We start from the raw sequence: 27,857 nt of genomic DNA, 5'->3' as shown, positions 1-27,857 counted from the left end.
TAACCCCCAAAACAAATGTGAGGATCTTTCTGTAATGTAAAAGCCTGAACTTCTTTGGACTTTACATTTTTATTTTCATATGAGCTTAACAGATAAGAACTAATCTCCTCAAACAAATTCAAACTTTTATATGGGACTCATAAGAGCCTATTTTATAGCCCCTTGATTTAAGTAAGCAAACAAACAAACTGCTTCCTTCTGCTCTTTTCCCAGCAATCCAAATATTTAGAACTCTTTATAGGATGTTAATTGTGGAAATTCATGCTTTTAAATTATTCTTTTTGGGTGCCTTGAACAACAAAAACAGATTCGCTCTTGTGGTCAGACCACCAAAGCGGAGCAAAGTGCGGTAACTCTGAGAGTTTCTGCCCCATGTTCTGCTCTGCTTGTCCTTTTGAAAGGGGTCTCAATGAAGAGCCTTGTTGAGACCTCCACTGGTGCCACTGTTTATAGAGGGGGTCATTAGGAACAGTTTAGTCAGAACAAAAGGGGTTTTGTTTCTATTGTCCCACTTGCAGTTTGACAATGCTTTAACTGAAAAATTATCTTAATAGTCTAACAGTATATATTTGCGTATGGGGCTCAGACAACTGCAGAAAAGGCTTTGGATGAATGCTGAAAAGATGCACTTTACAAAGCAAACTCAGTGCAAGCTCAAAAGACTTCCAACTGAAAACTTAGAAGTCCCAGTCTCAGAAAGATAAACTCTGACAGGGCTGCACTTATGACTAAAGGATCCTCCACTAAAAGAGCAGCAGGAATACCAGCCACTCCATATGCTATCACGGGAGAGCGCCAGGTTAGACCCCTGGCCGGTATAAATAAGCATACCTCCATCTACTCGTATGGTGCTATGCCAATTTACACCAGCAGAGGAAACAGTACCTTCATGTTATTTTAAAATCCTCCAGCATAAAAATCCTCCAGCATAAACCTCTGATTAAGGATTTTCTGCTGCTAAAGCTCTAGGAGATTGCTTGTAATGTTGCAAACCTCCTCCCTCGGCCAGACCGGGAGCTGGGACGTTCCTCAAACCATGGAGAACCGCGGCCAAACCATGCTACTCTGCACAACTTGGGAAGGGATTTTTGTGGCCGGGGCTTTAAGAATCAAATAAGTCTCCAACTTCCATTATTTCAGACTGGTTCAGAAACACTGCTAGAAATCACTGAAGATATAAAGAAAGTTATTTTAGAGGCAGAACCAGAGACCAAAAATGCGCATTGTATCCCTGCAGCCCCACACAGCTCAACACTGGCAGCTCAGAACTTCCAATTTGCGTGGCTCTATTATGTATTCAAAATAAACTCTGTTAAAAGAATTGTTCCTATGGAAATGAAATATAAATAAAAAGTAGAAGCTTGAGACCATATTAAGATAATGTTGGACCATATTCTGCTTCCTGCTTATTTAAATGCACAAGATAAGCCTCAAAAGCAGAGAAACTGTGGGGTGCAGCTGTCGTATATAATCTTGCTTTCAACAGACCCGTAAAACTCCGTCTCCAAAGATCTCTCTGCTCCAGCAACACAAGTTTTATGATTCAGGGGCATAGTACATATGGTTTAGCATACACACCCCAATTTTCCATGCAACCTCCCCTGTTAGGATTACTAATACTTGTGGCATGAGTAGTTTGTACAGCAGCTGTGCAAGGGTTATGCAAGCATTTATGTACACACTGGAATAAAGGCTCAAAATAATGGTTCTTTTGAGGTATTACTCTGCACCTGCCTGGAGAGAAAAAGTAAAGCCATCCAAATTTGTCCCATTGCATTTTATAGGTCAGAATCAGTTATTGTTGTTCCCTTTGAAAATAATAAAATAGCTTATTTTGTACATGTATGCTTTTTGTACATGGCTGAATGTAAAAATACCAAACATCTCTACCTTTAGTGAATGCAAACAGCAGAAAGCTAAAAAATACTCTGCAGTACATAAACATATGTTAATAAGAAGAATACTGTATGTCTGATGATTGACTATAGAAGCAAAGATGATCATATATTGTAAGAAAACTTGACAACTAAACAGACTTTCAGAGGCACATTTCCAAGATGCTGCAGCACAACTTTGATCTGCTCTCAATAGTAACATGCAAGCGTGTTCTCAGTGCAGTTTTTCCACAAGTAGAAGCCTAAGATTTCAGATATTCAGATTACAATGGTACCAATGAAGTAAATGCCTGGGTTTGTGCCACAAGCTTCAACCAAATCAAGTGTGCACAGAATAATATAATAGCACGAAATTAAGTTTAGCTTTGTTTGGGCTGCTTTGGCAATGTATGGACCTAAAAGTGGTCCCACATTAAACAATATTCATGTGCATGTATCTGTGCTACAGGAATATATTACTTACATAAAGGCATTACTAAAGTATAGCAGAGTATGCACACATACACATGCTCCCACCAATACACAATTACATATAAACACACATCTATAAAATATAACACAGGTCTATGTTCAAGCTGCATATAGATTTGTAATTAATATAATACTACAAATGCTTCAATGATATGAACTCATTTCTAACGTTCTCTGGAGTAAATAGTAATAAAAGAATCCCCACGGAGATCCAGTTTTATAGTGTTGCTGCCCATGGCAGGAGGTTGGAACTTGATGATCTTTAAGGTCCCTTCCGACCAAAACCATTCCATGATTCCACGAAAGTGAATTCCTTTGAAGTGCTGAGCAGTAAAGGACTGAACTTTGTTCACCTTACTCAGCTGACGGACATTAGATTCAGCATGGCAGTCCCGTCTCATAAACCCAAAGATCATTTTCTATTTCAGTTATCGCTAGCATCTCCAGGTGCTTTCATACCCCAAAACAGATTTAATTTCTGGCTGTCCTCTGGCCAGTAGCAATGAGAATCAATACTTAATTTTTATAATATAATCAGTATAGTCCAAACCAGCACAGTTCAATCCAGATCTGTTTAAGTTCCTGGATTAGAACTAATGGCTTTCCCATAATGCGATTACTTTCACGTTCATGAATATGTTCTCAGTAATAATACTGAGGAGATGAATAGAAACTTTTGATAAAAAAGGGCCAATATAGCACAGTTAAACATGTCAGCTAATTACACAGTCTTATACAAATAATAATGCTATTATTTCTGTTATATAAGGGCTTTGCACGCACAGGGCCCAGAAGAACAGTTCAAAATTCCCCAAACGCATGCTATTTTAGTGGGAATATTTGGAAGAAGAAAAATGTTTGCCACAATTTAGGACTCGCACTTTGTTCGAGACAAATGAGAGAAGATGCAAAACAGAATGGAAAAGAAACATGGTTAAAGTTGAAAAGAGGACATCAAAGTAGGAAGGCGAGGAGCTTGAAACTGACTCAGCAGAAAAGAGGAAAAAATGCTTTGTGTCTGATTCTCAAGAAGTCATGAAAGGAGCCTGTGAGCAGAACCCACACTTTCTAGTGTCCATTTGATAAAACTGAATGCAAATGACCAAATTCTGCCACTGGCATGTGCTTGCTATGGGTCCATGATGATGACGGCAGCACATCCAAATTCATCAAGCACAAACCTGCACATTTTTGTCCATTTCATGTTTTCAAATCATATGCTTTATCTCCTAAATACATGCTTCCAACTGCACTGACTTCCACACAAACAAACACAATGGCAGGAACTGGAACAAAGATCAGGTAAGAGCATACACACAAAACTCAGAGATCAAAAAGTTGACTCAATTGGCAATGTGGCTTGCACAGAACCTCAGAAACATTGGGAGTTTGTTTTTATATAAGTTATCTGAAGCAGCAAGTGCCAACAAACTGGGATTACTTCATCACGAGCATTTAGTTTTCCTTCCCAAGAAGGAGAGGACAGACAAGAGAGGCAGAGACGAGTAAGAGGAAAAACTGGTTTCTTAATTGATCCAGGAAGGAGGAGGAAAAAGACAATGACATGAAGGTGCCAATATTTCAGCAACCTGAGTGGAACTGATCCTACAGGAAGCAGGATGGGGTTTACGCAGCAGGCATGAAAGGGAAAGACATAGTCCATGAGAAAGTTTGTCCCTTTTCTGTTTGAAAGATAACTGAAACTGAAACCCAGAGGACTGAGCCACTGCAGTTTGAGCTGCATCATCCTTTACTGTACACAGCAGAATAAAGGCTGCTCTTTGTTGTGTCCCAAAGCAAGCTGGAGTCAAGAGCTGAACACCTCACATTCAAAAAACCACATTCTTTTAACAGCTTCCCTACCTCATCACACACTCATTAAGCATTTTTCTTGGGCTGTTTACACACAAGCAGTACCCCACTGCAAACTACCATATACTTACTTAATGCTGTACCTGGTGGAACAGGATCAGAAAAAGCTGCTATAAAAGAATAAACTCTTGCAACTATTCCTATGAAAGCACAGGATACAGTTGCAGCATTGCTCCCTCTTTAGAAAAAAACATATCCTGTGACAAATAAGGATGTATCTAAACTTGGATGTATCCAACCCCAGACCACTTAAACAGACAAGCCAAGAAGGAAACACATTCAAGCATCGCTTTTTCAAGAAATCTGTCAAATCAAGAGGTTTTAAGGTTTTCTTTTCCTCTGGTGCTTCTCCAACAACACATAAATCATAGAATCACGTACAGCTTTAACAGCAGTTACCAAAGGTGTTAACAAGTCAGGATCCACACCTCCCAAACTCTTTTCTTTCTCTCAAAGGCTGATGTCATTCCAAAGCACGACACTGACCAAAATCCAGTCAGTTTTCAAAGTGAGCTACAAGCAATTCAGGTGTAGGTAATTCAGGCTGCAGACACCCACTCTTCAGTCCACTCCTCCTTACACGTTTTTCAGTCTCACTGACCATGCCCTGCTGCTGCTTGAGGAAGGACAAACACTCAAAACTGGGGAAAAACAAACTGCCTATGAGGAGCAAAGAACAAAGTGAAATCACCTTATCTGCCACTGAAAGGGAGAGCGGAGGGGTACTGAATCATCTGCCTGCCCTTGCACCACCAGTTCAAGCCGACCCAAGGCAGCCCAGCCCAGACACCCTCTCCTTGCCCCCAGCTGCACATTCCTGTGGCCTCCCTAGTTCCAGCGCAGTGTGTAGTCAGTCAGAACGAGGAGCTGACCCAGCAGTAAGTTAATTCAGCAAAACCAAATTCATAAATGGTTAAAAAAAGAGATTACTTTAAAAACCAGAATCAGGTTCCTGACCTGTGCGTGGCTGCAAGTGTTAGCACCGGCCTTGGGGAGGGGTGAGGCTGAACAGCTGAAGGTCCAGGCTAGGGTGGGATGAGAGAAAAACATCTCTCTCAGGAGGAGCCTGGCTTTAGATCAGTTTAAATTGATCTAGAAACCACACCTTTGGCAGGAGAGAAATTTAGGCAAATACTTGCCTGGGTAAGAGCAAGTTAATGTTGCTCCTCGGGAAGCACAAAAGGTGTTGGAGTTTGATCTTAACTGGGCATCCGCAGTGTAACTGCTCAGGTCCTAGTGTTTTCCTTGGTGGGGAGCAATGGGAAGGCATCTACAGGTCTGGTGTCTGAGCATCCCCCTTAGGACCAGTGAGTTTAGCAAGTGCTTTCATGTTACCCAAGGTGGATGTGGTTTCACAACCTCTCTCCCCCCCACCACTCTCCCCGAGCTTGAGACATTGCTAATCATGTGTTAGGACTTGAGCTAGGAGTTTAGTGCTGGTTCTACCACTATTTCAATAGTTCTGTGAGTCATTTTGATGTCATGCCTCAGTTTCCCTGTTATTAAGAGGTGCACATGCGTGCATGCAAACACAGTAAAGCACTCAGTGTGTTTCCCATGCAGCTTTCCTGACTAGTTACCTGCTGTTCACAATAGGATTTTAAGCAAAAAGAGCTAAAAGAAGTGCTGAATATCAGTTTCCAGAACAGATGCAGGTGCTGAACAGTACTGGATATTGCTGGTTTGAGAACATCAGATGAACATCTACCAAAAAAAAACCAATGCTGGCCTCCTTTATCCTCTGCCCCTCTTCTTCCTCCTTTGCCTAAGGAACGAATCTTAATGCCAGCATAAACTTAGTGTAAGTATATGTATAGTTTCTGAAATTACCTCAGGCTGAATTCAGTGACCCAGATAAACGCTTCCATTCTGCCTTCCCCTTGCTTTCCAAGTAAGATTTGGGAAGCAGTAGTCTACATTTGTTATCTGAGGTTATTACAGTCATTTACTGTTGCAGTAGACATCTACTTGGACTAATCAGGACTGGGGCTCCACTACTGTGCACGTTGCACTCACTGAGTTAAGTCACTGCCTTAAAAAGTTGACAGTATTCCACAAAGGTGTGTACCAGACAGCAGGAGGAAGGGGGGACGCAGGAGAGCAGGACAATGTGATGGCATCAGCCAGCCGTACGCACAGGCTGATGGTTCCAAACCAAGTAAAAGTTGCTGGTTTTATAACTCTTCTGTAGTAACTCCCCCCCGCATTTCTAGTGCATTCACTCTCCTTGGTGCCAGCTGGAAAAAGTGACCCGGGGCTCTGCGCACACGGACATACGTGCCTACGTGCGTGCATGTATCATCATCGCAGCCTAAATAATTCAGTGCTGCTGGTTTTGTCCTGGGCAGTCTCTCCCCATCTGTACTTACTCAAAAAATACGGTGGAAGCGGAGGAAAGCAGCCTGCCTGCGTACGCCTGCTCGTGCAGACTGAGGGCAGACTCGCACCTCGCCACTCTCTGGGAATTTGGGCCCCTTCCTTATACATAAACCACCCTCCCTCCTGGGGTGTCTTCTCCTTAATTACGTTCGCGTTAATTTAGGCACTCGGGACCGGCTCAGCCTCTCCCCCAAGCCTGAGCAGCCTCCACAAACATCCTGCAAAGCAACCTGATCAGATGTTCCTCCTCTAGGCAGTTACACGGATTTTCTCTCCCAAGCGGTTTGGAGCGGGCGAGCGAGAGCGCCTGGGTTTTCCAGCCTGCTCCTCCCACCAGAGACAACCTCCCGCTGCCTCTCCGCCGAGCAGCACTGCTCACACGGCTCCGCCGCGGCGTGCGGGGCGCGGGCACAGCGCACCTCTCCCGCTGCCGCCGCCGCCGCCGGGAGAAGCGCCTCGGGCCGCCGCCGCCGCCGCCGCTCCGTCCATGGGCCGGGGCCGTTAGGCAGCCCCCGCCGCCGGGCCATGCGCGGGCTGCGCCGCCTCCGCGGGGGCTGCCGGCCGCCGCAGTGAGCGCGGGGCCGCGCCGTCCGTCCGCGCCCGCTCCGCGCATGCTGGTGGGGCGCGTCCCGCGGCGGGGCAGCCCCGCGCCCCCCGCGCCGCCCCTCCGCAGCCGCCGCCGAGCCGCGATGCCGGCGGCGGGGCGCGGGCAGCCCGCCTCCTGGCTGCTGGTGCTGGGCGCCGCCGCGCCCGCCCTCTGGCTGCGCTGCGTCCTCGCCGACTTCACGGTGGACAACGAGGTGCACTCCAGCTTCATCCACCGGCGGCTGCGCGGCCCCGAGCGCCGCGAGATGCAGCGGGAGATCCTCTCCATCCTCGGCCTGCCGCACCGCCCGCGGCCCCACCTCCACGGCAAGCACAACTCGGCCCCCATGTTCATGCTGGACCTTTACAATGCCATGTCCGTGGAGGAGGGGGCTGCGGGGGCCGCCGCTGAGGAGGGCGAGGGCTTCTCTTACCCCTACAAGCCCATCTTCAGCACCCAGGGGCCGCCCCTGGCCAGCCTGCAGGACAGTAACTTCCTCACTGAGGCTGACATGGTCATGAGCTTCGTCAACTTGGGTGAGTGCCTGGCTGCTGGACACGGGGTGACGGGTGGGGAGCCATGCCATGGGAGGCTGGAGCAGGGCCCTGGCCACCAAGGGGAGGGAGGGGGCTGGTGGCCCTGGCAGGGAGCTCTTACGGCATTGGGTTGGATGGGTGGCAGCCCGCTTGGGCAAGGAAGGGCAGGTAGCAGCCTTTGGAGGTGGTAGTTAAACGGCACCAGCATGACGAGGGCTCCGGCTCCCCATCACAGCATTTGGACAGCCACAAGCTCTCCATCCCAGACACCAACATACTTAAGTTTGTTGTCTTCTCCCTTTGATAGTTTCTTGCCGCACCTCAGAAGTTGGATTTGCAGGTAGGAGTTGAGCAGGTCTACCCTGCATCCCGCACGGCCAGGGAGAACATGACCCCCAGGCAGGACCATGGTTCCCAGCATGGCACCCGTCTGGGATGCACGGTCACCAGGGCTGCCTAGATGGATAGTTCCCTGCAGGCTCCCAGCACCTTTCCCAGTTCCTTTGGCTGAAGGGGCTGAGCTGCTCGCACATGTTTTCCTAATTGCTTGAGAGGGGTTCCACAGTAAATCCTTATTTACTCCTGTAGCTTTTTCTGTTGACCCCGGTTTATGCAGCTAACTCGCCTCTTTCCACAAGCACATGTGGATGGGTTTATGCAAATGATAGCAAAGTTGGCATGCTTTGTATGCAGCTCGCTAGGCCTTTCTAATTGGATGCCACGGCCCAATCTGATTTCCATTTCCTTGCTGTAGATTGCACACCCGTGTGGACTGACTTGGCTGGATTTGGGTAAAACATTGTCAGGATGAGCATTCTATTTTAAATACATAATTATAGACCTGGTTCACTCTAGCCATTTTTAGACCTCCTCATGTGCAGCTCTGAAACCACCACACGTACAGATTGGGTGCCTGCAAGTTCAAGAGAGAATCTGAATAGTATTTCCAAAACAAGATCAACTCAATCTTTGTTCCAAACAAAGGGGCATGCAAAGAGCAAGAGGAGCCCATCTCTGGCATAGAACCCACTAGGGATCATCCCCATTGCCAGTAAATCCATTGACACCTTTATGGATGTCCCTGTTCTGGACACTTCCACTGTCCGGAACTACAGAGGCAACAAAGATTAAATCACCACCTAAATCACCACCTCTCTAATCCCAGCACTTTAACTAACTTGGAAAGACCAGTAGCTGTAAAGGCTCTGTGACACACGTTAATAATTGCTAGATACGGTAGCCATCCCAGCACAATTCTTGCATGATAGGGAGACACGGAACGCTGTGGGAGATCTCTAGTTTGCATGAGCTGCACCTCCTTATTAACGACCGTCAGCTTCACTGTGGGAAGCTCTGAATTACGTCTGGCCTGGGGGCTGCTGTGCTCCTTGAGAGCGCTGGTGCTTTCCATTTGGAATTACAGTGTTTGTCTAATCGCTGCTAGATACTTAAGCTGATCAGCAATGATACATTTAAAATCAAATATTTGAGCAGCCAAAAGCACCAATGGAAGTCAAATATTTGACTTTAGAGATAAGAGTGATCTTGCTAACATTGTTCTCTGTGGTTCTTGGGTCCTACACCATGTACAGCCAGAGCGCAGGGAGAGTCCCGAACAGAAGACAAAGGCTCTTGAAATAACGATAGCGAAATTCACACTTCTCTTTCCGTTTCAATATAGAGGAGAGAACCCTTATGAAACATGTAAGTATCTAACTGAAGGGAGTTTAGCCCTGGGGAGGAAGCTCTGCTCCACAGATGTAGTTATTTACTGCACACCTTGCATCAGTGAAACGGCAGCACTCCTGTCCCATGCTTCCTCTGCAAGGAAAAGTCACCTTTGCAGCCCGTGGAGGTTTTACAGGAAAGGAATTCAGGCCCCTGATTATTTTGAATACAAAGGAGTGGAATTGATCTATGAACTGTAAAATAAAAATTATGTTTTGGATGTGTCTGTTTCTATGTGGGAACTTTTCACGGAGCAGGTTTTACCTCTCTAAGCTCTATGTAATCAATAATGGACATCCCAATGCGATGTGATGACTGTAGTGGATATATTCGTTCATTTTGACCTGCTGGGTTTTGTAGTCAGCTTAGAAATTCACAAGTGTTCTTTATGTAAAATATCATGTTATTGAATTGCTGTCAGCATGATCAATGAGTAGTAAGAGCACAGACAAAATCCAGCAGTTTTAAGGAGGACAGGTGGAATTATTACCAGGAAGGCACATTTTGGAGGTTTATCTGTACTGTTTTGTTCCCTTGTCAGCCGTGCATGCCAGGACGAGTTTAAAAAGGACACAGATCTATAATAGCTTTCTTCATCACTGTGCACACCTTTCATCCCATTATAGTCATCGGTCTTTCATCTTTATGGGACAAAGACAGGCTTGTTTATGTACGTTCTAATGAATTAGACCAGCCACTCACTCCCTTATATAGCCAAATACAACACCTGCTTTGATATGTACAGTTTTCTATGTCATTCAGGGAAAATTAGAAGATCTGTTGTAGAACCGATATTGTTTTGGAGACTTTCTACAATGATCCCTTTTAAAGCACAGCTGAATTCCTAAATGTAGACTGTACTAAACTGTGTCCTACTTTTGTAAGAGATACTCTGTGAGCATTGCATTTCACAGGTAGGCTTTTATTACTATACTAGAGCCGTCACAATGAGGAAGTGTCGCAGTATAATAAAGCTTCATCTTAGAATGGAGGAAGTAAAAGTGAGTAAAGAAATGATACTTTTAAATTTCCATAAACAAAACATGTTAATTCCAGGCTTCCAAATGCTAATCTACAAACCCACTTCTTTTTTTTTTTCTTTATTCATACTCTATTAATTTTACGACTCTATAGGAGAATATGAATAATAGGGTTCACACTGCAAGATTTACTGGATTATGTAGTAAAAAATCCCCAACAGTATTTCCCTCCCCCCCCCCCATGATTCCTATGGAGATACTGTGCATATTTGTTTCAGAGAATTTATAATGAGTATTGGTAAGGAGGAACCAGAATACAGGTGCTCCATTTCAGGGCTGTGTTGCATGGAGCTTTGTACTAAGCATGTAATGTTACTGTAAAATCTCGACAATTAATGAGATTTAGATTTATAACCAGTTAATTTGCAGGCTGCATTTTGTCTTAGCTTACACCTGTGCTAAGATGGTTGGGGAATGAATTTGTGTCAAGAATGAAGTTACATGTAAATTAAAAGAGAATTTAGCCACAGTTGTCTAAGTTAGTCAGTTAATTACTGGCTAATTTGATAAAATTTATTGCTATAATTTCAGTATTTGGAATTTCCTTCCAGATCCTGTCCAAAGCACAGTTTACAAATGGATCCATTTTAGGAACTGAAAAAACGCAATGCATTTTTTGCACAAGTTGAAATTCAAGTTTATAAACAGCAACTAAGGAGTAAACATCCTCTAGATTACTTAGAGGCTCTCTTCTAAAAATAATTGAGTTGTTCTTATGCGGGTAATCTTGCCTTGGTAAACAGACTTGCTTAGGATGTTTCTTAAGAGAGTCGGCACAAGTGATATGCAATTTGTTAATTTGTCTCGTGGTTGATTATAAAACGAACAACATTGTTTAATCCTGGCAAAAAATAAGGGGGGGGAATTAGTCATTCTTGGAGCACATGAAAGTGGCTTTTGTTAATGTAAATCAAGAAACTGAAGAGCCCCCAAGTTTCCTTTTATTTCATACCATCTGGCTATCCTTTTTGTTGACAAGTGTTTGGCATAGAGAACCATCTCTTTGCCCTTTAATAACAGGCTTTAACACTGTAGGGTATTAGAAAAAGATTCTATAACAGTTAAAAAATTTCCTTCGGGGAATACTTTATAAAGTGAGCACGGGCTGCAGGCATTTGCAGCTGTAACCTGGCTTGTGTTAAAATTTGGAAGGGGCTGCCTCGCATTCCAGCTCACTACAGGCCTTCATTGGTGTACAGCCAAAGGTTAATATAGATGTCACACAGTTTTTCTTTGGAGAGCCTCAGATATAAGAGTGCGCGTACAGCTGTGTTTTTAGTAACCCTTTCATAATCACTTCTTTTAAACCTCATTTTCCTGCTTATATAAATCAAAGATTTCCAAGGATATTTGACCTGGATTTGAACTATTTGATCTTCACATATTTCCCACTTGAAACAAAGCAGATTAAATGTTAGCCCTGGATGCCTGGTCACGATCACATGGTTTGTCCATACATTAGGCCAAAACCTCGGCTTTTTTTACCTCTCTCCTCCACCTCGTGCTGTTATAAGCTCTCAAGCCTGAACAGGTACATCCTGTAATTGTTTTGGATGTGCATGGATGTATGCAACACTTGGTGGTAAAAGATCAACTAAGGTAGAAAGCTCGAAGCAAACGAAAGGCATGCAGTGCAGTGACCATGCAGCAAGTAACCAGCAGCTATTCCTTGCAAATACAGAGCTAATCTAGAGAGAAATTGATTCATTTCCTAATTTTCAGGTGCAGCATGACAGAACGGAGCAGGAACTATTTATCTCTGCCACACAGGTCTGGTGAGAGCAGAGAATGGAGCATCCCAGATGTCCTCATGCAAGAACAAAGGACATGGAAATGCCCCCATCCACTTCTGTGTGGTGGATTTATCCCAGAGCAGGGTCTTTCCTCTGTTCCCACACAGCCTGTCCTGGGGAGGTGAAGCCCCCTCCGGGAACTGTAGTTTAAAAGCCAAAACACAACAGCTTGTAAAGTGCTTTGAAGGAGACAAGCCTTGATGGCCAGACCTTGTGATGCTTGTAACGGGAGTTAGGCACAAGTGAAGCGTACAGGACCTGCTCCCACCCGGGCAGCGCTGCTTGCCGTGGTTTTACTTGAGAAGTGTGTGTGTGCATCCCCCCCCGGCACTCCTGCTGCAAAGGAGCTTTAATGGCCTCAGGGCAGGCAGCATGAAACCAGGAGTTAGGTTTTCATCTGTAAATAAGCTTGAAACACGTTTTTGGGTAAGGGGGGAGAGATGTGTGAGAGGAGGTTACACAAGTGGTTGGAAACATTAATTAAAATACAGATTATAACTATTAAAGCCTAGTCAGAGCTGTTGACAGGCTCCTTTTAAATAGGACACTGCAATGTTTTAGTTTAATACATTCTGGCAGTGTCACCGGGGTTAAGGCTAATACTGGGATGTGTGGATCCTGTCATGTTATTGTCAGGAGGAATGCAGGGATTAGGTTTAAAAGTGGCGGTGGGTGAGTGGTGCAGCTGTGTACACTTATTATAAAAGATTTAAGTCCAACTGGTAGAATCAATATATTAAATTGCAAAAGCCTCTGTTTTTAATTAGTTTAAATCAAACATACTGTTAGTGCCGTTATGGCTTCTATCCTTGAACCAAGCGAGGAAATGCTAATATTTATATGGAAACTGTTAATTTCTTGTTAAAATGATCACACATTTAGTTTTATGCCTCTAAATTGTTCTAACTGGATGAATACCAGTGAGAAGTTGCAATGATGGATGAAGTCATCTGAGCAAGAACACAAGTAAGCAAATTTTGATAGCATGCCTGATAAATAGACTACCTGTTGATACACAGCATTAAGAGACCGTGATATTTTAAGCCCTTTTTCAGTGGTACAGTTCTCCTCTCTGAGGCATTCATCAAAATACTTAGGTGAATTAACTCCATATATTATAGATATAAAAATATTTGCTATTAAATGCATATATTTCTTCTCTAAAGGAAAGGAACTTGAAATGAGTGAGCTGTTTAAATTAGTAGCAGGATGAAGATTTTCATTCTGCAACTGTTTGAAGTAAACGGGACTACTCAAGAGGACTAACCACATGGATAAAGTTCCACGCACGGATGTGTTTGGAAAATGGAAACCCAAGAGAAAGTTCTTGGCTTGGTCTTCATTGGTGTTAATTGTCAAATTTCTACTGAAGCTGGCCCTATGGTCTCATTTATACAACCGTACATCCAAAGTAATTCCCATAAACTCCCTCTTGATTTACAATAGCACAACTGAGAACAGAATTGGGCCGAAGAAATGCCCGTGCTGAAATTATGAGCATTCAGCAGTAAAATTGCTAGAGCTTCACACGTTTTTCTCCCCTAACCTTTGAATTGTTTTTGAGGGAGGCTTCCTTCGCTGCAAATAATCAAAACATGAACTCGCTCCTATTAGTCACTCCTTATCATTATTAGCTCAATCCATGTTGTTGAAGTACAGCTGAATTCCCATCTTTGCAACAAACAGAATTTAACAAATAATGTTTGACAAAAATGTGAATCTGATATTTCTTAATACAAGACATATTTCATATGGAGAAACTTCAGTGGTGAAAGATTCCTGGTATCAAAATATCTGAATCACAGTACAAATAAACAGCGTGTTGTAAAGACTGCGGGGCCAAATTCCATGCTGGAGTGATTCCACTGAAGTCAGTGGAGTTGTGCCAGGAGATAAACTGCCATCTAGATTTTTTGGTGTACATGTGAAAACCAGAAGTGTTTAAAGTTTTGTCAGTAAACATCTTTGCTATGAAAATGATCACAGGTAGCAAAGTTTAAACTGACTGTAATTCAGATATCTTTCTTGGAAGTCCTTATTTTGTTGATGAAAACTACAGTTTGCCGAGGCCCTTTTTATTTGAGTGTATGTTCTACAATTCCATTATTTCTACCTAAATTTACCTGATTTACAGCAGGTAACGTGAGACCCATTCTTGGGTGCAAGCCCCACAGTGCTGTGCCTTGCACGTTCTTTGACACATTTGTGTTATCTACGTCTTGAAGTCAGTGAAAATCCTTTAGTGATCCGGATGGAGTGGACTGAATTAATGGCAACTCTGAGACTACAAGTTTTGGTGTAATGGCTTTATTGTTTTGGAACCAAGATGCTTACAATCCGGTTCCTGTGCAAACATGTTTAACGTGTGTTAATGTGTTTCCAAACCAGACCCTCTCCGCAAAATTCTGCTTTTCATTAATTGACATCAGTAGCATGGTACAGTATTTCAAAGCACTGGCCAAATATAAACTGTGTTTCTAATTTCCTTACTTTCCTGTGTTTGGAATGCCAATGTTAATTTGTTCCCATGGAAGAGTGAGAGCTGCCAACCACAGTTTTATATAAATGGCTTTACAGTGCAGGGCTGCCAACATTAAATGATACTTAGGAATTTTCATGACATTTTGCATTTAATGCTTGTGTGTGTACGTGTGAGAGAAATAGAGATATATGGGATGCTAAACAGCACAAGCATTAATGATCAAGGCAAACGTTTGAAGAAATTTATCCTTTGAGCATCTGTTACTTCATGTTTGTTCTCATTCAAGGTTTTTAGATTGTCTATCAGATATTACATAGCATATTCCTTGTGCTTAGGAAGAAAACGATTTTGCAGTGAATTTTGTTGCTAACTGTCCAAACAGTTCTCCCCACCTAATAATTCTGGTTATTTATTAATAGATGAGCAGAAGGGCTTTTGTTTATGTTGTTATTCTGATCATTATGGACTAGATTGTAAGAATGTGGTATTACTCAGCGTGATAAAATGCAAAAGTAAGAAAAAAGCAGCCACAACTAAGGAATAAGGGAATGAAGAGATTTTGATTAAACTGCCAACAGATACTTTTTTCTTTAAAAGGAGTAGCTAGATAAAATCATTTGCTTTCTTTAAGTCAAGCATAATCATAGTTTCTTCAGTAGAATGTATTGTCTTTGTATATGAAACTAATGTTCCCTTTGAACAAATCTGTTTGATGATGGTGAAAACAAGGTCTGTTTATCGATCTCTCCTTTTATTCCTGGAGGATATTCAACACACAAACCCTTCACGTTTTGGTAGCTTCCTCCTAATGAGTGCTATGGTTTATCTCTCTGTTTTCCTGTTTTATTGGAACAGGTGCCGTGTCTGCCATCTGTGCCAGCCCTGTGCTATACCAACAAACAAAGTGCTGTTTTGGTTCACTGGGTTTAGAAGTCTCCTGAGAGTAAAGAAATGAAAGAGAAAGAATTTAGAAAGTGCCTAGTGAAGGAAAGGCACTTCACGTAATGTGCTTTGTCACTCAAGTCTTCCCGTAAATTACCTTAAACTATTCCTAAACTGCTTAAAAAATTTTCTCCGTAGAGTATTAAGTTTCCGTTGCATCTCGGAGGTCCCACGCTATTCTTTATCATCCTTATCCCTCTGCAGTAGCTTCCAAGTTCGACTCTTTTGTTGTCACTTTGAATTAGATTCTACGAGAGCAAAAATTCTTTTTTTTGTCTTGCCTTAAGATAGAATTGTAAATTTCCAGTCTCGCACTGTTTCTGATTCTGCCTCATTTAAAAGATACTGCAAATACTGCAAAGAGCCATCCGAATTTAAACAAGATTATGTTGTAATTAGACAGGCAAACTCATAATTATTTAAGGGCTAAACCACCACTACCAACCCTTTCAGGTTCATTTTGACAGTGTTTATCCAGTGTATCTGGAAAGGCTTACAATTAAAGTGCCTGAAGGGTGGGGATGAGATTTTTCAGCATGCAGTCAGTGCTATCGGGTCCACCTGGCCTGGGAAACTATGCAGGCTTTGTAGTAGAGCAAATCCTTTAACTTAGATCTTCATGGCAAGCTCTTAAAAGCTACTTTCCTTTTGAAAAAGAAAAGGGGAGGAGGAGAGGGAAGGCACCACTTCCCTTAAATAATAATTAAAACAAGCAAGTGCCTTCCTCGGCTCTTTACGATGAGGGAACACTATCACACTGATGGGGCCGATGATCCTGCAGTGCATCACAGAATCACAGAATAATAGTTAGGGTTGGAAAGGACCTTAAGATCATCTGATCATTTTATAGTTGTGCTTATTGTGCACAACTGCTTTTCAGATGAGCAGGAAGCTTCCTCTCATCGGGCTGCTGCTCCCAGTGCTCAGTTCTACCTCGGCACAAACACACTGGTGTCACCATGCCATATGCTCAGCTGGAGCAGCCTGGCACCAGGCCACCCAGCAGTGAAGTCACCCGCTGAGGGGCTGGCACAGCGTCTGCACCAGGTCTGGGGGCTGTAAATCAGGTTGAGCTTTCACTCTGTTACTACAGCCACTGGGTCAAATCCTGTCTTCAGGCACCTCGTTTCGCTGGCACCGGTGGGGCTGCCTCCATCCTCCGATCTTACCAATTGTTCTTCCCACAGGACAGGGGCAGTAAAACTTTTTAAAAGAGACCAGAAGAACCCTGGGAGAACTACTAAAAAATGCTCATAAAATAATACAGCATCAGTAGTGGGGAGTTACAATTCCAATGGAGAAACAAGTTTCTTACCGAGTAACGATTAGGAACAGGGCTGGTAGTATTTCACTGCTTGTGTATCTGAAACACCCGTTGACTTTAATGAGCCCTTCAGCACCCCAAGGGAATGTAAATTCAGCTTTATAATTTAAATGGAAGATTAAAAATTACTGTAATTTAGAAATTCTGAATTCTGGTGCTTACAACTTAGTAGGGTTTAAAAACTATCAATTTTTTAACAGTTTATTTATATCAGCCAAAGATTTATAATGCCATGAATGATAATCATTGACCACTAACAGGAATCAACTCCTAATCATATCTCTCCTCTACCCACATGTCCAATGCTAGCAAGCTGCTCCTTCCCTGATTCTCAAGGTTAAAACTCACTGCTTCTATTGCTAAAAATATTCTGAACATTTTAATCTTGGTACTTTCATTTGTTTATTACTGTGCAGTCATTATAATCCCACAGGGACTTTTCAGATGTTAATAAAGAGTACTGCACATCACTTTTCCTGAAGCTTGTGTGGCACTATAAACATCATGCTGAGTTTAAGTTCCCCTTTCTGACCATATCCTTAAAAAATCCAGCATTTGTTAAGAGAAAGGAGGGGATATTTTTTCCCTTTTTTTTAGCAAAAAGAAAAGGAAAAAAAAAAAAAAAAGTAACTTTAGCCTCACAATCTGCTGGCTACATAAAGCAGTTGAGGCAGGGAAAAACCAGAACTGCTAGAGATTGGTTGTTTCCTTTTGGAGGAAACAATAAATGTGCCCATTTGTATTTTAACAACATTACTACTGGGCCCCCTCATTACACAAATATACTTGTAATAAACTGCAGAAGAGCTGAGAAAGAATCATTCTGCGCAAATCTTTCTCTTCGGCTCAAAAAGGAGCTTTTGAGTAACCGCTCTCCTAAATCTTGGCCCAAATCTGAAGATGAAGATATTTCAGCACTATGTGATGAGTCATTTGTCTCCTGAGGCAGGTGAAAAGGAGAAGCGAATCAGATGTGGTGTAAAACTTCTGCCATTGGTGTGAACGCAGCTTTGACCTCTGAATACAATAGTCCCTGCAACTCGGTGGCATGCGGTAAAATCAAATTACAAGAATACTAGACTCCACATCCACAGACATCTCTAAGCTTTACGCTACGTTACGTTACCTGACACAACGACTACAGAAATATGTTCAAGCAAACCACAAATCCTGTTTTAGAAAACAGTACCTGTCATTTTGCTCATTAGTCCACAGCTGTGAGATGAGAGCTGTGTCACTGAAAATATCACAGAGCAGCGGAAGAATCTAAGTCAGCCTGTCTATAACATGCTGAAAGCCTTTCCTCCTCATATTAGCAGTTGTAGTCCAACAAGAGAGTAGTGACTGGTAGACAGTACAGGCTGAAATGGAGAGGAATCATGTGTGTTCCTGCTCTTGAGAGACACTGTCCTCAACTCCATACTCTCATTTCTGGGCTATTTTTAACAGTTGCACGCAATAGGACGTGTGCTGTGTTCCCTTCATTCATACCAAACCGATGTGAGGACATGAGGGTGTATTACAACAGCTCATCTTTTACCCCAGAACTGCAATTGCAAAATTGCGTTTGAAGACACAAAACCCAAAACAAAACAGAAAATGCTGTTGTTAGGGGCTGACTCAGGAGGCCTGGATGGCCCAACCCTAGCGAGAGGCTCAGTGTCAGGAATCCAGCCCTGCGATCCACAATGTGGTATGCAGGGTAGGTGCAGCTGATGTCACCGATGGGCTTATCTCGTGCCCAGAGAAAAATTCCTCTTGTATAATAGGGATCGTGGGTGGGAATTAAACTGAAAAGAAAGCAGCTCCTCACCTTCAGGTGCTGTTACGCCTGGGGCTTTGGCCACCAACATTTGAAGTGCAAGGGGACACACGCACACACTCTAAACATGCATATATATAAATATATAAATATAGAAGTATATAAATATTCTTCCCTGTGAGGGTGCTGAGGCCCTGGCACAGGGTGCCCAGAGAAGCTGTGGCTGCCCCATCCCTGGCAGTGTTCAAGGCCAGGTTGAACAGGGCTTGGAGCAACCTGCTCTAGTGGAAGGTGGCCCTGCCCATGGCAGGGGTTGGAGCTGGATGAGCTTTAAGGTCCTTTCCAACCCAAACCATCTGTGATTCTTCTTGATGACATTTCTGAAATAACAGTTTAAACTTGCCTTTACTCTTAAGACACTGGCATTTTACGTCTACTTCAGGAATACACATAGATATCATCAACTTAGAGATCTTAACTATTCATAGTTCTCAGGCCCATATATTAAAGGAATATTAAAGGAATAAACAGTCCCCTGCCTGTTTCTCAGTAAGAATAAAAGTGTTGCATAGCAAACGTTCCTAGAAAGCAAAAAGATCTTATGCATAAGCTATGAGTCCCATCACAGGCAGAGATGAGAGAGGATGCGCAGTGGTTGGCAGTGATGATCATTTCTGGTCAATAACCTCCTCTCCAATTCCTGTGTTTAAGGCCCAGGAGGCTGCGCTCAGTGCCCTACCTGACCCCAACTATTTGGGCAGCACAGAGGAAACATGATAAACTCAAGGGCAAATGAGAAACAGGTCACAAAGTCACACTTCCACAAGGAAGGGCACTCTGTAGTATCCTTTTAAACGGAAATGGAGGTCTATAATCACTATTGCCCAAAATGTTTCCTCCCATCCCTTCAAACACTCTTATTTCTATGTAAAAACCCTGGCCTAGAAACCGTGTTAATATCACTGGACCTCCCACATACAGACCACCTGAAACACACGTGATAGACGGAGCAGCCTGGATGCGAAAGGAGCTCTGCTCTTGCAGGGATTTGCCCTCCAGGGCAGGCGGACCTTTTCCCTGAATAGTTTCTTGCCCCCTGATCTCCCTGCACTTGCCTGACCAAGAAAGGTGCAGATGTTATTGCACAGACGAGCTCGAAGGTCCAGCGGATTGTGGCCTTATGGCGCAGCTTGGAGTGTATACATTCTGCCGATTCCAATCGAAGGCTGAGATTCTTATCTGATGGTCACTTGTATGATATCGACCGGTTATTTTGTAATATCCCACAAGTTACTTTCTCAGCCAGACCATAATCTGGGATTTCAGCTGGGAAGTCCAGCAAGTCATACCTGGATCCAGCATTCAAACCTGGAAAACTGGTTCCTGAATTATTTTCCTTTTATCACAGTGAACCACAAAAAAGGCTCGATTCCCTGTGCCTGCGACTCCTGCCGTGTTCCGCCCAGACACCCTGCGCAGGTGTAGACCCACACTCTGGAATATTTGGGGGGATGCTGGTATTGTTGTGGCAATACAATATTAAAGGAGGATTAATTAGATTTATGGTATTTGTTTGGGCAGCTATTCAGTAGATGAAAGAAAGTCTAATGCAAATGAAATGAATAAACCGTAAGAGGCGAATGTGCAGTCACTTCTCCACCTGCGTCCCTTAGCACGGCCGGTGCAGAAACGGACACATTCCTTTGACAAAAGTGAGGCATTTGAAGATTCCATCAGCTGCACTTTCTCTTTCAAGTGTTGCCAGTAGATGCACAATGTATACATATAGAAGACTTTTATTTTGAACTCAAGATGTGAATCTGTGGCATTAAGGAAAGCAGAACAATCCTTTATTTAGCTGCACCTGCACCTTAATGCCTAATGAGTTTAGTCTGATGGAATCCAGACCTCAGGAAGGATTATAAATTCTCATTTGATTTCATTTACTTCTAAAATACCTTAAACCAGCTGTACCAGTCCAGAATCCAGTCCTTCTTTCTGTATCAGTTTTACAAATGTTGTTGAATCTTTTGCTGTATTAAGTAACTTTATGCTATATAATAATACCACAGTAGTAATAAGGAACAGAAGGCAACTTGAAAAACTCATGTCGTGGAAGATAATTAGCAGCATATAAGCTTGAAAAGCATCAGTTTACAAGCACAACTTTCATAAAGTTCTTCATGCTATGATTCTGTGATTCTATGCTCTAGAAGCAAGGTTAGGAAAAAATAGGAGCTAAGTTAGTAGGCAATATGCAGTATCCTGTCAGTGCAAGGCAGGAGTCTGGCCTTGCCAATAGGAATGAACACCCTCTCCAGGGCATTAGTGGTACACTTAGTCTGGTTTGTATAAACGCGTCAGAGATGCTTGGGCAGAGACCTCCCCAAGATGACTGACGCAGGCTGTTTACTGTGAACAATATCTAATTTATCAAATACATTTGAGGCCGCCTTAGTTTGCCCCAGTTTAGTTACTGGAATGCAAGAGCATAATCTGATGCCATCACATCTCTGCATGATCAAACCATAGCATCAAAAAGTTACTGTATTAAAATCTGTTTTTTCTTTGCATGTCCTCTGCACATGCCTTCTTGCAGATCAAGCTGCCTGTGCACCCTTCCACACTGCCAGTTGCTACTGGGCTGTCCTCCTTTACCTGTGGTTATGTTAGCACTGGCTAAAATCACTTGAGGGAAATTTTGTTGCCTTCCTCCTGACCTGGTATTTGGTCCAAGCTGAAGAAGAACTGGTTCACACTTGGAAGCTTTCAAGAATGACCTGGATCCTCTTATTCCAAAATCTGCATTTCATCCCAAAGAGCCCATTTTAGGTTTCCTGTAGCAGTCTCTCATACTGCCCCTTATCTTCCCTGGCTGAATACACATTATTTCTGAGCAGATCTGTTCAGCCACTTGTCTCCCCTTCCTTGGGCCTGCGGATGTGTTTCCATCTGCTCAGTGCTGTGTGTACAACCAGACAGGGCAGACTGCTGGTTTTTGCATCAGTGAGTTTTTGAGAGGCCTCCAGCAGGTTGCAGGAAACACCTTGGGCCCCATTTGTCTGCTGGTTGGACTGGGGGATTATTTTTCTCCATGAACCATACTGTCACTAACTTTTTCCCCTCTTTGTGCTCTGCAGCCTCCTCCCCCTGGAGGTGCCCATCACCCTGCTTTTTCCTCTAGACCAGTACTGCCCTTCTCTGTGCTGTGCTGCCACCTTGGTCTCCTCATCCATTCATTCTGATCCTCATCCGTGATTCCTCCCCCTCCTCCCCAGGCTGCCACTATCTCCTTGACCCTTGGATGCCCTGGCAAAATGTGTTACTTGAAGTTCACACCTAACTCAGGCACAGCTTCCCTGTCAAGCTGGCCCCATCACCAGATACAACTCACTGATTTCAGAGTGCCAGGAAAGCAGCCTTCATGTCCCCTGAATTACAAAAAGAGAGAGCAGCCATCTCTGTCCAAAGAGGGAAAGGAAAAACGCATTCCTGCATCTTCATGTACCTCCTACAGCTGCAGCCAGAGGATTTAGGGTTTAGGGGATGTGTTAGCAACATGCCTCTGCTCTTAGGCTGTGTTATTCCATGCTATCCATTACAGTACAGGGAAAAGAAAGCAGGAGTAATGATCAGCTTTTCCCTGTCATTTTGCTTACTCCTCAGTTTGACTACAGGGACATTCCTAGAGGAGGGTGTAGAGAAGAGCTGAGATTGCCTTTGGTGGGCAGGAAGCTTTGCAGCTGCCTTAGCCTGCTTTGTGCAGCCCATGGTGCCCTCAGGGAGCTAGATGAGTTCCTGGCTTGGAGCTGCTGTCCAGGGGCACCCCCATCTCTCAGATACACAGGGACACGCAACAGCCCCCATCTGTCGAGGGTAAATACCAGCCTCAGTTAACCCAGCTCCTGGTGAAAGTGTGGGACATTTTGTGATGGCCACAGCGCTGGCCAGTTGGGAGGACATAGGAGGAGCCAAGGTTTGCAGCATCACCACAGTCCTCGGCTTGCCTCCCTGTCTTGCTGGAAAAATGCCACCTCAAGGAGCTGGGAGAGGGAGAGCTGCTGGGGGGTGAATGCCCAGGTCAGCACTGCCCTGGGACCCCCATTCCTGGTTAAAAAGGGGCAGAGAAACAAGATCTGAGAGGCTGATGGGGAATATTCCTTATACTGGATTCCTGGAGGATGCAGGTAGAAATAGAAGGAGTCTGTCTAAAGGAACCGCTTCGTGGAACTCCCATTTATTAACAGCAATCCTAAGTGCGTTACAGCAGCTACAGATGGATTGCAGCGCCATGTGCTGCTGTGTTTCATGTGCTAAGGCTGTGAATAAGGTATTCTGAAGAAACACAACTCTTCCCTGCTTATTTAACTTTGCTTTCCCCAGATGCACATACAGACACTGCAAACTCAGCATCAGGATTCACGCCACGACCAGTCTGTTTACTATTAGGAGAGTTTCATGTTCACAGAGCAGTCCCACGTGTAAATTTTTCACAATACCTTTCAGCTAGTCTGGCTCTGATTTCAGCAGAGAAACCACAGTGTAAATGGGTACCAATCAGGGTGCACTCTGAAAAGAAAATGGATTACCTGTGCATAACCTGCTTAGATATTTCATGGATGTTCTTTAAGGAGAAATAGGGTTTTTTTACCATCCAGTATGGCCTTAAAGTGCCTGCAAAGAAATCCTGGCAGGGGAATGTCTCCAGATGCAGGAGGCAGCATGCACGCTTCTCCTTGTCCTTTCCCTCCCAGTTATTATGTTTCCCTTTTGCCATCTCTCATCCTAAGGAATTTTAACTTAAAAGTCTCCTGGGTGACACATGGGGCAAGAGGATGTGGTGACTCGCAGCATCCTCTCATCCCCACACCGCATTCTTTGGCAGCATGGATTGCAGGGAAGCAGGTGGCTCCTCATCGCTCTCCAAAGCCCTGCCTGAAGCGGGTGCGACATTAACCCTAAAGCTGGAAGAACATCAGAAAGTGCCCAGGCGTTTTGTTAGAGAAATACCCATTTCTGTCCTTGCTAGCTGAAGTTTAACTTGGTCAGGAAGAAGTTGCTGCTGCTTCGGAGATAATTAAACCCATCTTCCCTCAGCCCGCTGTTTGTACACGCACAATGATACCATTGTTCAGAGTCATGCAACACATATGCTGACATTAAAGTGTTTAATCTTGTAGTACAGTATTCCATTATTTTTTGGACATCTGTACATGATAGAAAGGGTACGTATTAAGGGATTTGTTGACAAAGAAATGGCTAATGCTGATACATGTGTGGACTGAAAGGATCTTTCCAAGTTGTGTTCAGCAGCAGGGAGAGTGCTCCTTCCCAGGCCCGAAGCCTGGCACAGATGTGATATGCACTGTTGCTATTACCACTTTTCAATTTATAACAAGGAGTCAGTGTTTAGAAGAATTTTGGAAGCTCCCTGCTGGGTTTGTGGCTAGGTGGTCTTGCTGGCAACACCACCTTCATGCTGAAAGCTGAAAAAATGAAGTGATGCTAAAGGAGGAATATTAACTCCAGAGGGCTTTCTTCCTTTCCCCTTTCACAGCAGAAATGCTTAGCCCAGATTGCTTTGCAGGGCGAGCACTAAAGAATTTTGAACACCCCTGTTTCTAACTTCTGGGGTTGCAGTCAGGACTTACGGAGTCTGGTTTTCATCTAATTTGAAATGAATGCATTAGTCCTGGTTTCTGCCATGGATGGGGCAGGACTTTGCCCTGCCTCACACTGAATTTACCATGCAAGAAATAGCTTCTCACCTTCACCTCCCTTCACCTGGCTGTAAAACGGGTACATGAGCACTGAGCATCTTGGTGCAGGTTCCCTTCTGCTGAGTGCTGCTTTGACTCAGAGCAGCCCCTTCTGCAAAGGGTGGATGGGGACAGTACGGGTTATGGGGTGCATTAATGACTTATAGAAAAACCAGACTATTTTTCGAGTCGGCTTATCTCACAGACCAAAATCAGGGGTACATTTGTTTTTCCTTAGGATTCTCCAAAAACCTGCAGTAAGTTCCAGATGAGTTGGAAAGCTCCAACCATCCCATGTAAAGAATCCCTCCAAATACTGTTTTGATCACTCTTAAAAAAACAATCCCATCACACAGCCCAGGACGTTTGCTCTACTCCATTTATAGGTCTCCCAATTTATACTCTTTTAACTGTTTCTTCAAATATTTCTTTAACTGCTGCTTTAGCTGCCTGATGCCAGCAAGTAAATCTTGTAGCTGAGAGGATGGAGCAAGTGAAGACCAATCACAGAACTTCTCATTCTCAAATCCTTGCCATTATAAATTTCCTGCCACTGCCCCTGTTACTATCACTGTCAAGCCGAGTGAGGAGGGAAACGTGTGGCCTGGCATGACATTATGGCAATCTTTATTATACTCCCCCTTTTCCTCAGAAAAATATAAGGAACGACCTTGCACTTCTTGCTCAATAGGGAATCCCACTGAGACCAGTAGACTCCGCTGCGGATTGGTTTCCTCCATCTTGAACCTCACTCACATGAGGAGAAAAGGCCTGTATTTCATAAGTGAAATGATGTTGTCCACCAATTTAGAGACAAAGAAGTGCAGTTTATAGAGGGAATACTTAATGCCCATTAATTAGAATCCCATCAAGAGGTCTCCAATTTGGCATCCTGAAAGTTTACAGCACAGTTTCACAACCTTCTCAAGTCCAGGGGGTGGCCCTGCCCTCCCCTCTCCTATGCTGGGAGGTCCCTGGTCCTCCTGCCACTGCTGCTCTTGAGTGAGCTGGGTGAGGATGGCATCCACCTGAAAACTCATCTGGGAAAGGGGGAACTATTTTTCCAGTTGAATACATTTCCTGACACCCCATTGGGGTGGACGTCCCCTTTGAAACCAGTGACATACATAGCCTGAAAATGCTCTTGGACCTGATGGTCCTAGGGCAGCTGGTTTCCAGGAGTCTCACGCTCTACATTGAAATGATGCAAGAGGGTTTCTGAAGTTTTGGCTTTGATCTCAAGGGGTGGTGATGGAGGGAGTTAGAGGTGAATTTTCTTGGGAAAATCAAACAAGGTTTAGCACTGCTGGCTGGAGGTGGTGTAACCGTTCATGGGAACACTAATGCTAACATCTACCCACTGGCACACTGAAGAAATCATGCTCATTTTCTGTAGCTCTGCAGCTATCAGAGAGAGAGAAAGCAGACAACGGTTTTCCTACCCACTAAACTCACCTACATGACTTCTTCAGGCCCTGGGCCAGCAGGCACAGGTAGGCTCTGAAAATCTGTTAGACCTTGATACCGGAGTGTGACTGGGTTGTTTCTGGCATCCAAATCCTGAGGGGTTACTTAGGCAACTGCTGATGGCTCCGCAGCCTCCTGCCTGGCTGAGAGGCTGAGGCGAGGGAGTGTTGTCTTTTGGAATCTATTTTCCTTTCACTTATCTTTCAGTCTCAGGAATTCAGGACCTTTAATCTATTTGAGATTAAAGTCCTTTACAAATCCCTTCTGGCCTTTTTTGGGAGTAAAGAAGTTACAGACACCCTACTGCACATTCCTTGCGGTGCTTTTTTTTTGTGGTAAATGAGAAACAAGTAGCGCTGTAATTGTTGTGAGCAGTACGATAAACGAGACGACTACTCCTGAAGTGCTTTATAAAAACAAATAACGTATTGTCAGGTGGAAATGTTAACAGGAAATTTACAGTTTTTGCTTGTTTAAATATTCCAAATATATTCCAAGTGTTATCACCCAAATGTGCCAGGGAAGAGGAGGCAGAATTACCAAAGCTTTCCCAGCTTGGCAGCCTGAGCACAAACCTACTCATCTGGTGTTTACTTTGCTTATGAAAAAGAGATTTTTTACATCTTCAGAAAAAAAACAACCATAAAAATACTTAGGTAGCTAGATTGGCAGAAGTAAGGCCTCCCATGAAATCCATTTGAATGAGTAGAAGTATTTCCATTGAGTTCCCTGGGGTCTGGATTAGCTCTTTAACACGTCTGTGATAATTATTTTTTAACACAGTCATTCTTGGCAAATTATTGCTGTGATTCACTGGGTTTTTTGCTTGACACGTGGCGTTAGTGACTGACATTGTGCTACTGCACTCACTACTGAGGCTAAAGCAGTCTGGTTTCTTTGGTGTGTGTAGAGTGTACCGCAATATTTGCTGTCATGTGTCATGCCTTGCCTACCATCAATCTGTATTATAAAACCAGTGTTCACAGAATGAGCTCAGGTTGGCTTTTCCCTTACCAGGAGTGATTTACAAAGAAGCTGAAAATAGCTGGGGCTCTTGTTTCTGGTCTCAACATATTTTGCTGTGAAAATGACCAAATGTGGGACCAGTTCAGGTTTCCCAGCTTTATGCTGATGTGTCATTTGCTTTAGAAGTTTGGGTACCCTAGGGTGTGAAACTAGGCTCACAAGCTTTTCTGTCCAACAATACTTTTCTAGTATTGGTTTCAACTGTATTGCTCTGAGTTCTAGATGTCAACAATTACACTTTTTCATCTCTGCATTTGAATGTTTTCAGGTTTTGTATCTGAAGAGTACACGTTAGGACATGTCAAAACAAGTCCTAAGTATTTGTTGACATTTTATCTCCAGCTTTCCCATATTTTTGGATCTGATACCTGGCTACTTCACGCCTGAATGCATGTATCCATCCTGTTTTCTTTTAACCATCCCTGTTGTTGCACAACTATGCCATCATGCCTCCTCTTGCATCACCATAATGCCACAACAGAGTCGGTTTGGGGAGACAAAAGACTTCAGAGAGATGAGAGCCATATCTGCATCAGATAGATGAGAGCAGTCTGTGCAGCAGTCAGATTGTGGATAGATAGTCGAGGCCAGACTTTCAAAGATGCTGAGTTTACTTGCATATTTGCAACAGAGGTGTGGCAAATTTACTGATAACCACTAACCTAAGATATGTGCTTGTTTTGATTGGATCACTTTAATTATCCCTCACACTTTTTAGCGTCTTATTTTTGCATGAATCCATTCTCCGCCTCCATCCCACAGCTCCCAAGCCCCATCGTCTCAACCTTTCTTTCC

The 27,857-nt window shown here is 43.7% G+C and overlaps 1 protein-coding gene across 2 annotated transcripts in view; it reads left to right on the top strand.

Moving 5' to 3' along the window:
* The first annotated feature begins 7,228 nt into the window (after positions 1 to 7,228).
* The window catches only part of BMP7 (bone morphogenetic protein 7), a 44,572-nt gene continuing 23,943 nt past the window's right edge, over positions 7,229 to 27,857 (top strand). For both annotated transcript variants that reach the window (XM_065691569.1, XM_065691568.1), the window contains exon 1: positions 7,229 to 7,739. In XM_065691569.1, coding sequence (XP_065547641.1) covers positions 7,229 to 7,739 — 511 coding nt within the window. The remainder of the gene's footprint in view (positions 7,740 to 27,857) is intronic.

The sequence above is a fragment of the Lathamus discolor genome, chromosome 11, assembly GCF_037157495.1.
Source record: "Lathamus discolor isolate bLatDis1 chromosome 11, bLatDis1.hap1, whole genome shotgun sequence".
NCBI classification, from domain to species: domain Eukaryota; kingdom Metazoa; phylum Chordata; class Aves; order Psittaciformes; family Psittacidae; genus Lathamus; species Lathamus discolor.
The sequence above is the reverse complement of the archived record's forward strand: the minus strand, read 5'-3'. Positions and strand labels throughout refer to the sequence as shown.